Source organism: Palaemon carinicauda, chromosome 8 (genome assembly GCF_036898095.1).
Source record: "Palaemon carinicauda isolate YSFRI2023 chromosome 8, ASM3689809v2, whole genome shotgun sequence".
NCBI classification, from domain to species: Eukaryota; Metazoa; Arthropoda; class Malacostraca; order Decapoda; family Palaemonidae; genus Palaemon; species Palaemon carinicauda.
In genome coordinates, this window is record NC_090732.1 from 125,916,880 (window position 1) to 125,933,099 (window position 16,220).

The following is a 16,220-nucleotide window of genomic DNA, read 5'->3' on the forward strand; positions in this document are numbered from 1 at the left end:
TTAAGCAAATCGAAAGAAAATTATCGAAAAGAATATAATTTGCAATATGGTTTCCTTGGAAATGTTCCTCATATCTCGCAGAGCAACCTGGCCACATCAAATAGTTGGAACGCGTTTCTCATCACACGGAAACCACCTCATATTTTCGGGGCAATTTTAATCCAACCGTGAGGGCTTTGCAAAAATCCTGTGCATTAATAATAATTGTTATGTTTTAAAGTCTGTTGGGTTAATTTCTTTCTTTTTTAAGGGGAATAAATTGAAAACAATGGACCAATTAAGTTGCAAAAAAATAACGAAAACTTTGTAGATCCAAGTAAGTTATAACAAATTCTGAATGTGTATTGATGGCAAATGCGGCGAAGTGAAACCGTCATTAGATTGAAATGCTGTCGTGGGTGGTTAGGGCCATCATTACCCCTCACGCGGTTCACTGTAGGCATTACTATAGGATCTTTGTAGTGTCCCTTCGTCCTTTTCAACTATCTATTTTACCTCCATTCCCGATTCCTTTCTTTCTTCTTGCTGCCCAACTTCTTTGAACTTCGAGCTCACAGCACAACTTCTCGCTTTTGTACAAGTTGCACCCATACGCTGAATGTTGGGCGTGTCCTTCGCCGCCGCCCTTCCTATGGACACGGCTCCCGAGCCAGTGTCTGACACCGAGGAAGTGGCGCAAGCCAAAGCAGAATTCCGAGCCCTTTACGACGCTGCAGCAGCAGCAGCCACCGCTGACGAAGTGCCTGCAGTAGTGGTGCCTGAAGGTGCTCCTGAACCCGTTAGACACTGACGAAGTGGCTGCAGCCAAGGCCAAGTTCCAGGCTGAGTTCGACGCTGCTGCTGCCCGTGCCGAGGCTGCCCGTGCCGAGGCTGCCCCTGACAACGACCTGGACGGTGCCCTTTCCACCTACAGCGGATACCTCTCTGGCCTCGATGGACGCCTCTCTCCCTTTTACACCAACACTCTTCCCTACGGTGCATTCGGCCTCCACACCCCTGTCGTTGCAGGCGCCCCCATCATTGCTGGTAGTCCTTACACCTTAGGAGTCGGAGCCCCTCTGCTCAAGAACGCTGTTGTTGGAGGAAGTCACGTGATTGGTTCCCCTCTGGCCTACAACGCCCTTGGCCTCGGTGCCTATGGCTATGGCTTCGGTCTGCACAATCCCTTCGTCCGTGTCGTGGCCTAAGAGTAAAGGACAGAGCAAAGGAAATAGGAAAATCCTGGAGAGGAGGGATGGAGGTCACGTCTTTGCTAGAGAGAGCATATCCTTTTAAAATCTTTTGAATGCGTTCCATTCAAAACCTAAATTCTTTTAAGCAAACTGAAGGATGCGTTCTCTCAGCAGGGTTGGGACACAGTCTCTCTTGCCAGATTCACCATGTCTCATATGTGAGATTTTTGTCATGTAAATAAGTTTGTAAATAGAACATCATTTACAAATTCCTGATATTTCTGTAATTGGAAACTGAAATATGTATAAAAAAGATTTAATAAATCAATAATTTTCACTTTGAGAATATTAAGTTTATTCCTAATCTTTTATGAAAGTTTTGAAAGATATTCCTGTGTTTACAACGCTTCCAGAAGGCTCAAATCACTGGTGGATCTTTCTTCAAATAGCATTTACAAAGTTTATAACGCTTATTTATATAAGCGTTATAAACTTTGTAAATGCTAAAATAATCTGTTTTTAATATTTATGAAATATTGGATTTTTTATAGCATGCTTTATTCAAAATAGTGAAAAAGTTAATTGAAATTTTTATTTTCTTCGTACTCTTCCGTTCACTCGGTAAAAGCTGCTCACAGATGTAAGTTCACTTATTAAACCTATTTTATTTTCTAGCAAAATTTGTGTTTAAATAGATATATTAAAAATTTAATTACAGTATTAATTTGTGCATAAATTATATAAAGTGAACACTTCGTGACTATATCCATAGACTTTTTGACGGTGTCTGTCACCTGTCAAAATTCTCGTCTGCTGGAATGTCTACGTGATGTCCCGATGGTACCTGCCAGCTTTGAGCACTTTTTTTTTTTTATTTATTTTTTTTTTTTATTATTATTATTAAATCACGAGTACCTTCATCCCCCTTGTGATGTCAGGGGTCCTCCCTGCCATACCCCTTTGCCCAGTCATTCTATTCATGTGTGTAAACGCTAGCTCCTTCGATTATGAATTTTTATGTAGTGGGATATGAGGGTGGGTTTTCCATTGGTTATACAGGTAGTTATTCAAAATTCATTTGTTTCATACTCTTCCTGTATAACTAATGGTACCTATTCCCAACATTTATTAGGATGATGGGAATAAGTAATTATTGATATACATCTAGCAGTTGAGGTACCTATGAGTTGCGCGACTGATCTATATTAGACATTCTGCCTGTGTTGCAGCTGTGTTGACGTCTATTCTCTTAGTCAGACTAGATAAAAGGGACTGATCTGGTCTGCTAACTATGGACCTATCAACTAAAATTGGTTATCAAGTTGACCTACCTAACTAGTGGCAACTAGCCTACTACTAGTTACAAGTCTGACTGGTCAAACCAAAGTCTCTCGTGGAAAGATGGTGATATAAACTTCTACATAGGGCATCACACCCATCCTCTCCCTCCTATGAACTCACACACTTGCCTATGCGAAGCACTGGACCCTACACAAGAGTGAGAAAGTTACATACATACTATGTACCCCACAACAGTTCCCCCGAACCAGTGCTTCTAGTACTCAAACTAAAGCCCCCCCCCCCCCTACAAAGAGGTTAATTTGAGTGTGGGATATAGAGAATAATCTTTTACCAGGTTTATTATGTCCTCCAACGAAGTTGGAAGGTGGTTATGTTTTTTCCCCTGCTTTTGAGTTTGTGTGTGTATGTTTGTTTGGGAACAGCTTCCGGGTCACAATTTAATCGTAGAGTAATGAAACTTGCAGGGATTAACTGTCATTCAAAAGTTGGAAATTATTAAATTAGGAAGGTCAAAGGTCAAGGTCATGGTAAGCAAAATGTCCAATTCACGTAATCAGCCATAAGTTTAGACAACGTTGTCACAAAGACTTCAAACTTGGTTCATATTTGAGTGTATGAAAATCCACGCCAATTCATACATATTAAGATCAAAGGTCAAGGTCAAGCAAAAGGTCGAGAAATAAGTTGCTGCAGTGAAGGTTTGTACTCTACTGATTGCCTTTTTAGTTCCCTCTGGTTCTCCACTCTCATTCTTCTATTTCTTCCTGTTTGGGTTTTAAAGGTGTAATGGGCTGCTCATCTCATTGGCAACTTTATTAAGAAAAATTTCCTTGAAAACTGGTCTGGGAAAGCATATTAAGTGTTTTCAGACTAACTTGTTCCACAGTGACGGGTTAATTTCCGTAGTTTCAATCGCCTTGAAGTTGTGCACTATCTTTCTTTTTTGACTCCTTGTGCTGCATTGCTCTTTGCGGAGAATAGGAATGGTTTGTTACATTTTGCAACAATACTTGGTAATTTTAAAGGCAGGAACGTTAATCGTATTCTTACTCATTGTTGTTCGATTGGTCTTGTCACTAACATGGGTGTATTTCTTTCCATGGATGTATCTCTTTCCATGGCAGACGTGACCTAAGGCCGGATTCACATAGGAAGTGGCACGAAACTAGAAATGGAAACACCGAAATGCGAAACTTCTCACGTCACACCTCTTCCTGTCACATAGGCGTGTGCTTGTGATCAGGTTTGTCAGTTGACAAGAAGGGTACGAGGAACTGAGGTACTCGTGGTTTTAAATGGTGAGAACCAATATCAGCAAAAGAAAAGTTAATCTTGATTGTCAGGTGAATTTGAAGTTAGTTTTAAAACTTACTAGCAACAGCAGTAGTAGTAACAAAAAAATACAGAACGAAACACACACACATCACCAGAATCACTAAAACCCAAATAACACTTACAATAGCAGGACGAACAAGTTTTTTTTTTTTTTCCTCTTAATGACATTTTATTTGAAGAGGCAAACATTACAACAGTAAGTTGAAAACGATGTATTTGTTATTTGTCAAATAAAACTAAATTCTATCCTGGTTCCAAGAAATGAAAATAAATTTAACAATAGTTTGATCATTTTTTACTGCATAAGCTTATTGAAATTTTATTCGTATATAAAGAAATTACAAAAAAATTAGCAGGTTAATCTCAATTTATATGTTTTATATCATGAGGAAATTTTAATATTTAAATAAGTAAAACCTGCCACTGTAGCACACAGCTTTTCCCGAAACGACACACGAAAGTGAACAGATGAGGAAATTTTATTATTTAGATAAGTGAAACCTGCCACTGTAGCACACAACTTTTCCCGAAACGCAACACAAAAAGTGAACAGGTTCACATTTGGTCGACACGTGCCCACACGCGTTTCTCGTTTCTGGCATGTCATTACTTTTTATTTGTCACAACTATAAAGTTTTTGTTACCTCTTTTGTTTTTCACACAGGCCACGTTTCGGGGCCCATGTTTCCCGTTTCGCGTTACTTTCTATGTAACCCCGGCCTAAAGTACCATGCCTAAAATAGTTAGGCTTTGGAACAGAGGCGATATAAAAGACTCTCTGGTACTTTACAAATTCTGGTTATTGCAATTCGTGAGAGTAGAACCTTTGCCTTTACGGAATGGCATTAACAAGAAATTGTGATCATTTTTACGTTCCACAAAAATCGCAATGCTTGCCATAAGTCTTGAAAATTTACACGTGCATCGTCATGGCCAATCTCTTTTGTTTTAGGACTCGGTAAGTTCATTTGATCCTGGGCTCGTTGATTGCAAATTAAGTCAGCACAGGATCCTGCTACGGGCTCTTGCCTATATTCACCCCGCAAGAGAAGTAATACCTTGAAGAAGCTCTTTACTAGGGTCTGTATATGAACTCTAGGAACAGGTGTTTGTTTAACTCTAGGTTGACCAGAGAACTGGACTAGCAGGGCAAAAAAGTATACCCAGATCACTTGGTCCTTAAAACAATTTTAATTTTTCATTTACTGATTGAAACGACCTGATCATAAGGGAATAGCGAACCGACTATATTAAATTTCTGGATATATTTTCTGAAAGGTTTTGGGTGTTTAACTTAGGGGATACTTTCGAATTTGCTGACAATACTAAACTCTTGCTCTCAAAAATTTGCTGACAATACCAATTTTCTCTCGCTCAAAATTTTTTTGACGATACTAAATTCTCTCGCTCTCAAAAATTTGCTTACGATACTAAACTTTCTTGCTCTCAAAAATTTGCTGACGATACTAAACTCTCTCGCTCTCAAAAACTTGCTAAAGATACTGAAATCTCTCTCTCAAAAATTTGCTGACGATACTAAACTCTCTCGCTCTCAAAAAATTTCCTGACGATCCTAAAATCTCTTGCTCTCAAAAATTTGCTTACAGTAAAAACTCTCCCTCTCAAAAATATGCCGACAATACTAAACTCTCTCGCTCTCAAAAATTTGCTGACGATACTAAAATCTCTTGCTCTCAAAAATTTGCTGACGATCCTAAAATCTCTTGCTCTCAAAAATTTGCTTACAGTTAGAACTCTCGCTCTCAAAAATTTGCCGACAATACTAAACTCTCTCGCTCTCAAAAATTTGCTGATGATACTAAAATCTCTTGCTCTCAAAAATTTGCTGACGATCCTAAAATCTCTTGCTCTCTAAAATTTGCTTACAGTAAAAACTTTCGCTCTTAAAAATTTGCCGACAATACTAAACTCTCGCTCTCAAAAATTTGCTGATGATAGTAAAATCTCTTGCTCTCAAAAAATTTGCTGACGATACTAAAATCTCTTGCTCTCAAAAAATTTGCTGACGATACTAAAATCTCTTGCTCTCAAAAAATTTGCTGACGATACTAAAATCTCTCGCTCACAAAAATTTGCTGACGATACTAAACTATCTCGCTCTCAAAAATTTGTTAACGATAATAAACTCTTCCGCTCTCAAATATTTGCTGAGCATATTAAACTCACTCTCTTTCAAAAATTTGTTGACGTTACTAAACTCTCTCGCTCTCAAGAATTTGCCTACAATACTAAACTCTCGCTCTCAAAAATTTGCTGACGATACTAAACTCTCTGTCTCAAAAATTTGCTGACGATACCAAAATCACTTGCTCTCAAAAATTTGCTGATGATACTAAACTCTCTCGCTCTCAAAAATTTGCTGACGATCCTAAAATCTCTCACTCCCAAAACTTTGCTTACGATAAAAACTCTCGCTCTCAAAAATTTGCGGACGATACTAAACTCTCTCGCTCTCAAAAATTTGCTGACGATACTAAACTCTCACTCTCAAAAATTTGCTGACGATACTAAACTCTCTCGCTCTTAAAAATTTGCTGACGATACCAAAATCACTTGCTCTCAAAAATTTTGCTGATGATACTAAAACTTTCGCTCTCAAAAATTTGCTGACGATCCTAAAATCTCTCGCTCCCAAAACTTTGCTTACGATAATAACTCTCGCTCTCAAAAATTTGCGGACGATACTAAACTCTCTCACTCTCAAAAATTTGCTGACGATATTAAACTCTCTCGCTCTCAAAAATTTGCTGACGATACCAAAATCACTTGCTTTCAAAAATTTTGCTAATGATACTAAACTTTCGCTCTCAAAAATTTGCTAACGATCCTAAAATCTCTCGCTCCCAAAACTTTGCTTATGATAATAACTCTCGCTCTCAAAAATTTGCAGACGATACTACACTCTCTCGCTCTCAAAAATTTGCAGACGATACTACACTCTCTCGCTCTCAAAAATTTGCTGATACTAAATTCTCTCGCTCTCAAAAATTTGCTGATGATACTAAACTCTCTCCCTCTCAAAAATTTGCTGACGATACTAAACTCTCGCTTTCAAAAATTTGCTGACGATACTACACTCTCTCGCTCTAAAAAATTTGCCGATACTAAACTCTCTCGGTCTCAAAAATTTGCTGACGATACTAAACTCTCTACCTCTCAAAAATTTGCTGACGATACTAAACTCTCTCGCTCTCAAAAATTTGCTGACGATACTAAACTCTCTTGCTCTCAAAAATTTGCTGACGATACTAAAATCTCTTGCTCCCAAAACTTGCTGACGATACTAAACTCTCGCTCTCAAAAATTTGCTGACGATACTAAACTCTCTCAAAAATTTGCTGACGATACTAAACACTCACGCTCTCAAAAATTTGCCGACGATACTCAACTCTCTCGGTCTCAAAAATTTGCTGACGATACTAAACTTTCTCCCTCTCAAAAATTTGCTGATGAAACTGAACTCTCTCGCTCTGGAAATTTTTTTGACGATACTAAACTCTCTCACTATCAAAAATTTGCTGACGATACTAATCTCTCTCGCTCTCAAAAATTAGTTGAGACTAAACTCTTGCTCTCAAAAATTTGCAGACAATTCTATCTCACTCTCAAAAATTTGGAGATGAAACGAAACTCTTGCTCTCAAAAATTTTCTGACGATACTAAACTCTTGCTCTCAAAAATTTTCTGACGATACTAAACTCTCCCTCTCAAAAATATGCTGACGATTCTAAACTCTCGCTCTCAAAAATTTGCTGATGATACTAAACTCTCGCTCTCAAAAATTTGCAGATGATACTAAACTCTCGCTCTCAAAAATTTGTTGACGATACTAAACTCTCGCTCTCAAAAATTTGCAGATGATAATAAGCTCTCGCTCTCAAAAATTTGTTGACGATATTAAACTCTCGCACTCAAAAATTTGCTGACGATACTAAACTCTCGCTCTCAAAAAATGGCTGATGATACTAAACTCTCTGGCTCTCAAAAATTTGCTGACGATACTAAACTCTCTCGCTCTCAAAAATTTGCTGACGATACTAAACTCTCTCGCTCTCAAAAATTTGCTGACGATACTAAACTCTCTCGCTCTCAAAAATTTGCTGACGATACTAAACTCTCTCGCTCTTAAAAATTTGCTGATGATACTAAACTCTCTCGCTCTCAAAAATTTGCTGACGATCCTAAAATCTCTCACTCCCAAAACTTTGCTTACGGTAAAAACTCTCGCTCTCAAAAATTTGCGGACGATACTAAACTCTCTCGCTCTCAAAAATTTGCTGACGATACTAAACTCTCTCCCTCTCAAAAATTTGCTGACGATACTAAACTCTCTCGCTCTCAAAAATTTGCTGACGATACTAAACACTCTCGCTCTCAAAAATTTGCGGACGATACTAAACTCTCTCGCTCTCAAAAATTTGCGGACGATACTAAACTCTCTCGCTCTCAAAAATTTGCTGACGATACTAATCTCTCTCGCTCTCAAAAATTTGCTGACGATACTAAACTCTCTCGCTCTCAAAAATTTGCTGACGATACTAAACTCTCTCGCTCTCAAAAATTTGCTGACGATACTAAACTCTCTCGCTCTCAAAAATTTGCTGACGATACTAAACTCTCTCGCTCTCAAAAATTTGCTGACGATACTAAACTCTCTCGCTCTCAGAAATTTGCTGACGATACTAAACTCTCTCGCTCTCAAAAATTTGCTGACGATACTAAACTCTCTCGCTCTCAAAAATTTGCTGACGATACTAAACTCTCGCTCTCAAAAATTTGCTGACAATACTAAACTCTCTCGCTCTCAAAAATTTGCTGACGATACTAAACTCTCTCGCTCTCAAAAATTTGCTGACGATACTAAACTCTCTCGCTCTCAAAAATTTGCTGACGATACTAAACTCTCGCTCTTAAAAATTTGCTGACGATGCTAAACTCACTCTCTCGCTCTTAAAAATTTGTTGATGATACTAAACTCTCGCACTCAAAAATTTGCTGACGATACTAAACTCTCGCTCTTAAAAATTTGCTGACGATACTAAACTCTCTCGCTCTCAAAAATTTGCTGACGATAGTAAACTCTCTCGCTCTTAAAAATTTGCTGATGATACTAAACTCTCTGGCTCTCAAAAATTTGCTGACGATACTAAACTCTCTCGCTCTCAAAAATTTGCTGACGATACTAAACTCTCTCGCTCTCAAAAATTTGCTGACGATACTAAACTCTCTCGCTCTTAAAAATTTGCTGACGATACTAAACTCTCTCGCTCTTAAAAATTTGCTGATGATGCTAAACTCACTCTCTCGCTCTTAAAAATTTGCTGACGATACTAAACTCTCGCACTCAAAAATTTGCTGACGATACTAAACTCTCGCTCTTAAAAATTTGCTGACGATACTAAACTCTCGCTCTTAAAAATTTGCCGACGATACTAACTCTCTCGCTCTCAAAAAATGGCTGATGATACTAAACTCTCTCTCTCAAACATTTGCTGATGATACTAAACTCTCTCTCTCTCTCTCTCTCTCTCTCTCTCTCTCTCTCTCTCTCAAAAAAAAATTTGCAGATGATACCAAACTCTCGCTCTCAAAAATTTGCTGACGATACTAAACTCTCAAAAATGTTCAGACCATCCTAAACTCTCACTCTCAAAAACTTGCTGACGATACTAAACTCTCGCTCTCAAAAATTTCCAGACGATACTAAACTCTCTCGCTCTCAAAAATTTGCTGACGATTCTAAACTTGGCTTAAATGCTGCGAACTCAGAAAATGTAGAAGTCATAAGAGAGATGTAATTAATTTGGCAAAATTTTCCAGAAAATGACAAATGCCTTTCAACTGTGGGAAATGTAAAGTTATGCAAATAGGTTATAGTAACCCACAAACAGGTTTCTCACAGCCTGCTGGGTCATGAACTAGAAAGTGTGCACCAGAAGGAAGATCTCGGCATTTTTATTAGCAAAGTTTTCAAGTTCACCAAGCAAAGCATAAAAATTAAAATGAAAGCATAGAAACTAATAGGTTACGCAAAGAAACAATTCAAATACATAAACAAAGACCTACTGCAGCAGTTCACATCACTAGGAAGACCACATCTAGAATACGGATTCCAGTACTGGAAGTATTCAGTCAACAAACTAGCTCCAACAGTAAGACAATTTGGATATAGGCGGAGAATGAAAGGTTGAATTTATGTGATCTACAAACTCGACGACTAAGGAGATAACTAATAAAGACATTAGCATTTCTTAAAGGAATAACAAATGTAGACTACAACACCATCTTCACTCTTAGCATGAATTAGTCCAGAGGTAACGGATACTAACTGGAATATCTTTACATACAAAATAATAGATACATGAAACAGACTTCCAGCGGATGTAGAGAACAGTAACACGGTAAGAAATTCAAAATTCAAGAAAAAGATAGACAAGGTCATATAAACTCTAAACGTTTAAACTAATTCGTTCTACCTTTGAGCATAGGGTCTCCGCAAGTAGACTAAAACGTCTTTGAGACATCCAGAATCCTGGTAACTCTCTCTCTCTCTCTCTCTCTCTCTCTCTCTCTCTCTCTCTCTCTCTCTCTCTCTCTCTCTCTCTCTCTCAGAAGTCACATTAATAAACTCAATGGTATATTTCTCTCTTTTCAAAGTCCCACGTATAAATTCACGAACATTCTATATCTCTGTTTTTACAAGTCACACCAAATGAACTCAAGTCCATACATTTGATTATTGAAATTCTCTTTTAAAGTGTTAAGCAAATCGAAAGCAAATTATTAAAAAGAATATGAAATAGTTGGAACGCGTTTCTAATCACACGGAAACCACTTCATATTTTCTGGAGAAATTTTAGTCCATCCTTGCGCGCTTTGCAAAAATCTTTTGCATTAATATTTAATGCTTTGTATTGAAGTCTGTCGGGTTAATTGCTTTTGTTATTAGGGGGAATTATCTGAAAACATTGAATCAATTAAGTTGCAAAAAGATGAAGAAAATTTTGTAATTCAAAATAAGTTATAAAAAATTTTGAATGTTTATTGATGGCAAATGCTGCGAAATGAAACAGACATTAGATTAAAATGCTGCCGTAGGTGGTTAGTGCCACCATTACCCCTCACGCGGTGCACTGTAGTCAGTACTATAATATCTTTGCAGTGTCCCTTGCCCCAATTATAACAATTTAAGGAATAGATATTTGTTTGAGGCTCGAGGTGAGGGTGGCAGGTTCATCCTTGCCAAGATTCTTGGAAATGATGCGTCCTACCATGCAAGTGGCATTTTTAGATTTATTTCAGAAGCAGGTCTTCTGATAACTATTTAACTTTTATGACATTCAACTTTTATGATTTTAATTGAATACTCTCTTATTTTTTATTTTATTTTATTTTCTATTTTTGTATACATAAATTAAATGTTACCGGCGTCAATGACCTTAGATGTCAGGATGCCTGAAAACTTTAAATCAATCAATCAATCAATCGTCCTCTATTTGCACCCCTTTTTCAACTATCTATTTCACCTCCCTTCCCGTTTCCTTTCTTCCTTCTTGTTGCCCAACTTCTTTGAACTTTAACCTCAGTTCAAGTGTTCGGTTTTGGTCCAGTTGCGCCCAGACACTGAATGGGCTTCCTGTCCCCTGTGCCTTAATATTACAGCTGTAAATAAATCAATTGCATTTTAGGACAACCTTAGAAATAACGGGACTTTAAGCAGAGGATCCTCCCCCACGCCCCCCTTGCCTCTCACTCCCCCAAGAAAGCGAGATGAAGAAGCCCCTCTTCGACCACGCCCATCTGAGCCGAGGTCAACCGCTTTGAAAAGCCAGGATTATAAAATAGATCAATTTCAATTTTGGAATTATATAAAATTGGAAGAAAATCAAACTTATAATTTGACGAGTTGGAGGGACAGTCTTACTATGGAAACCATTCTTGTTTCGAGGAACAAAGATCAATGTGTGTCCTTCTTGTCCCTTTTTTTTTAGTGAACAGAAAATGCGTCTTTTTTCAGTCTAAGGCGTGGTCATTCCATGGGAGGGTTGGGACTATATAAACTACAGAACTAATTTGTATCGGCACAATAGCTCACAGAACCCTCTCAAGTGCAGACATGAAGTTCATCGTGAGTAAACTATCTCTCTCTCTCTCTCTCTCTCTCTCTCTCTCTCTCTCTCTCTCTCTCTCTCTCTCTCTCATATATATATATATATATATATATATATATATGTATATGTATATACAGTATATGTATATATATGTATATACAGTATATGTATATATATGTATATATTTATATATATATATATATATATATATATATATATCTTCCTTTTGTATTAGTTTTTCTTATTTTAGCTAGAGCGGTAAATTATACTTAAAAAACGAAGGTCACAACAAATGTTCTTGAAATGTATGTGGAAAAAATGACAATTTTTTCCTGCTTTGCAAACAAACGAAATAAGCAATTAAATGTATTTCTCTGTGTCTTCCCTTCCGTCAGGCAATTCTCGCTTTGTTGGGCGTGTCCTTCGCCGCCGCCCTTCCTCTGGACGCGGCTCCCGAGCCAGTGTCCGACACCGAGGAAGTGGCGCAAGCCAAAGCAGAATTCCGAGCCCTTTACGACGCTGCAGCAGCAGCAGCCGCCGCTGACGAAGTGCCAGCAGTAGTGGTGCCTGAAGGTGCTCCTGAACCCGTTGCTGACACCGACGAAGTGGCTGCAGCCAAGGCCAAGTTCCAGGCTGAGTTCGACGCTGCTGCTGCCCGTGCCGAGGCTGCCCCTGACAACGATCTGGACGGTGCCCTTTCCACCTACAGCGGATACCTCTCTGGCCTCGACGGACGCCTCTCTCCCTTCTACACCAACACTCTCCCCTACGGCGCATTCGGCCTCCACGCCCCTGTCGTTGCTGGCGCCCCCATCGTTGCTGGTAGTCCTTACACCTTAGGAATCGGAGCCCCCCTGCTCAAGAACGCTGTCGTCGGAGGAAGTCACCTGATTGGTTCCCCTCTGGCCTACAACGCCCTTGGCCTCGGTGCCTATGGCTATGGCTTCGGTCTACACAATCCCTTCGTCCGTGTCGTGGCCTAAGAGTAAAGGACAGAGCATAGGAAATAGGAAGATCCTTGGAGAGGAGCTATGGAGGTCACGTTCTTTCTAGAGAAAATTCCATTTTAAATCTTTTGGATGCTTTTGATTCGAAATCAAATCTTTTTAAGTAAACGGAAGGATGCGTTCTCTCAGCAGGGATGGGACCCCATATTTCTTGCCAGCTTCATGTCTTGTGTGAGATTTTTGTCATGTAAATAAATTTTTTAATCCAACCTTATTTTCAAAATCCTGATATTTCTTCAATTGGAAATGAAATATTTATAAAAAAAAATAAATCAATTTTTTTCACTGCTATAATATGGACTTTCTTTCCAATCTTAATGTTTTTTTAAAGCTTTTTTTGCTTTTAGAAACAAAGATAATCTGTTTTTAATATTTATGAAAAATTTCCTTTTTTTATGTGGTGTTCTCTAACCAAAGGAAATGTCTAATTTTTTGTCATACTCTTTCCAGCTCGATTTTTAATTTCTCCCTCAAGTGCACTTATATCTCTCATACTTTTTCCTTTCTTCCTTTTCAATATAGTATCATCACCTGCGAGACTCGGAAGCGTACCTAACTCTATCAACTCTTTTGTAAAATCAGTCATTCTTCTATTCGTATTCCTGATTTTTCAAATGGTTTCGATATCGAAAATCCTGGCATAAGGTCGCCACTGTTACGATTTCGGAATCGTTCTCGAAAACAAAAAGGAATGAATATAAGCAGAAAAAAAGAACACGTTTATTCAAAAAATCAGTGTTGCTGCTTCTTTACTTTCAATGACAAAAGTTAATTAAAGATATTGATAAGTATGGGTAACAACCTAGAAATTAGAGCAATAAAATACTGTAATGGAGATTTTGGGAGTGATCTTCAGTTTGAGAAATGTCGACATGGTGACTTTAGGCTTGAGAACGTCACAGAATGGCTACCTGTTTTTCTTTGTCGCTTATATGACAAAACTTTGATAGGTGTTTGTCATCTGAAAGGGAGACTCACGTTATAACCTAATTCTGTCCGACCTCTGGTTTTTTTAACGCTTTCTTTCCTATCTCATCTAATTCCCCTCAGCATATATAGCCGTGCGTGGGCGGAGCTAATTTCGACATTGTCTGATAAGGAGTTTTTTATGTTTTGTATCCTGGTTGGTTTCCTTTGAAGTACCCACCTTTGTCACACCATAGAAGCTTCAAGAACAAGTTTTCTGGTATAATGTGGACCCTCTGTGGCGCCATATAACAATTGCATGGTATGGAGAACCCAAGTTGGGGACACTTCCAGAAAGAAAAGGATTTTCATCGAAGCTCGGTTTGTTCCCGAAATACTGTCGACAGAAATAAAGGTGATGCAGTCTTTAACCGTACACTAGCTGTATTTCTTCTCTTAGTAAAGAAACATTGTTATCCTCCTAGAGCTGTTAACATCACTCATAATTCAATTAGTTCATTATGCATGTTGCATAAGATTTTTCATAACTCTGACCATCCTTTACATTCAGATCTCCCCGGACAATTCTATCCTGTTCGTAATACTAGGCAGGCAGTTAATTCTAATAGCCAGGCCTTCTCCATCATAAGACTCAATACTATGCAGTACTCTAGAAGTTTTATTCCAGCTGTTACCAAGTTGTGGAATGATCTTCCTAATCGGGTTGTTGAATCAGTAGAACTTCAAAAGTTCAAAGTTGGAGCAAATGCTTTTTTGTTGACCAGACGGACATGAGTCTTTTTATAGTTTATATATGACATATTTGTTTTTGACGTTATTAATAGTTTATATATGATATATCTCTTTTGACATTACTTTTTTTAGAATGATTTATTGTTAATTTGTTCTCTTCAGTTATTTATTTCCTTATTTCCTTTCCTCACTGGGCTATTTTTCCCTATTGGAGCCCCTGGGCTTATAGCATCTTGCTTTTCCTATTAGGGTTGTAGCTTGGATAGTAATAATAATGATAATAAGAGGGTAATAGCTGCACCAGGTATTAAAGGAACACCAGAGCTGGGACTCATTGAGTTGTTGATGCCACCCTTAAGACTGCAGTAGCCTATCCCAGACTGTCGATGGCATTAACTGCTGGACCTCCTTGAGCTGTTTATGTTGCTCCTAAGATAGCAGTAGCCTGTGCCAGTTACAGGGTGACACAAAAAAACGGCCATCACTTAAACTTGAATAACTTTTGAAATAAATAATCAATTCCTTTTAGTCTTCAGATTTATCTTGAAAAATTAATGTTCTAAGAGTCTACCAAATTTGACCTTCGAGATGCCATGGACTACTGAGGGAAAGACATTTATAGTTGAGGCATATTTTCGGTTAAAGTCTATCCACGCAACTCAATTGCAATTTAAAGAACGGTTCAGATGTCAAGAATTTCCTGTCCACTCAATGATCTAAAGATGGGTCAACAAGTTCAGAACCCATGGGACTGTGCATAACCTCAATTGTAAAGACACAGACAATCTCACACTGGACGTCCGAAATCATCAAGGACACCACACAACTTTGCTGCAGTCAGAGACTATGTTGTCCGCAACCCAAACAAATCTGTGCGACGGCGAAGTCAGGAGCTTGGAATCAATCGGGAGTCCGTGCTGAGAATTTTGAACGTAGATTTCCATCTGTATCCTTACAGGATACAGATTAAACACAAGCTTACACCTGACGACATGAGGAAGCGAGTGATCATGTGCCAGTGATTTGTGACATGATTGACGCTGTGCCAGACTTCCTCGACATTGAATGGTTTTTGGACGAGACACATTTTCTGTTGTCAGGTCACGTGAACTCGAAGAACAATATCTTCTGGGGTACCACACACCCTGAGCACTGTCTGCAAAGGCCATTACACTCGGTGAAGTGCACTGCCTGGGTCACCATCTCCAAACATGGCATCATTCGACCATTCTGGTTCGAGGACGCCAACGAGCGATCTGTGACAATCATCACCGAGCGATATGTACAGGTGCTTGGCAAGTTCTGGACAGCACTTGGTCAACGGAGAGGAGTCGTCAGGGTCCTTCAGTGGTTCCAGCAGGATGGTGCTACCCCCCACACTTCAAACGAATCTTTGGCATGGCTACAGCAGCGTTTCCCTGACCGACTGATCAGTCGCAGGTGTGACCCGGAGTGGTCGCCGCATTCACCGGACCTGAAACCCCCAGATTTTTATCTCTGGGGATACCGTAAGGACAGGGTATATGGAAACAACCCCCAGACTATCCCTGACCTGAAGGCAGCAATCACAGCTGCAATAAGAGTGATCCTAAGGGAGGAATGCGGGAGGGTCA

At 38.8% G+C, this 16,220-nt stretch overlaps 1 protein-coding gene and 1 pseudogene across 1 annotated transcript; both read left to right on the forward strand.

Annotated features, from left to right (window-relative positions):
• The first annotated feature begins 598 nt into the window (after window positions 1-598).
• LOC137644972 (uncharacterized) lies at window positions 599-1,639 on the forward strand (annotated as a pseudogene).
• Window positions 1,640-11,847: 10,208 nt separating this feature from the next.
• On the forward strand, window positions 11,848-13,117 carry LOC137645893 (larval cuticle protein F1-like). Its single transcript, XM_068378922.1, has 2 exons — window positions 11,848-11,958; window positions 12,337-13,117. The coding sequence occupies exons 1-2, from the start codon at window positions 11,947-11,949 to the stop codon at window positions 12,922-12,924; spliced, it is 600 nt and encodes a 199-aa protein (XP_068235023.1). The 5' UTR covers window positions 11,848-11,946; the 3' UTR covers window positions 12,925-13,117.
• Window positions 13,118-16,220: the final 3,103 nt, after the last annotated feature.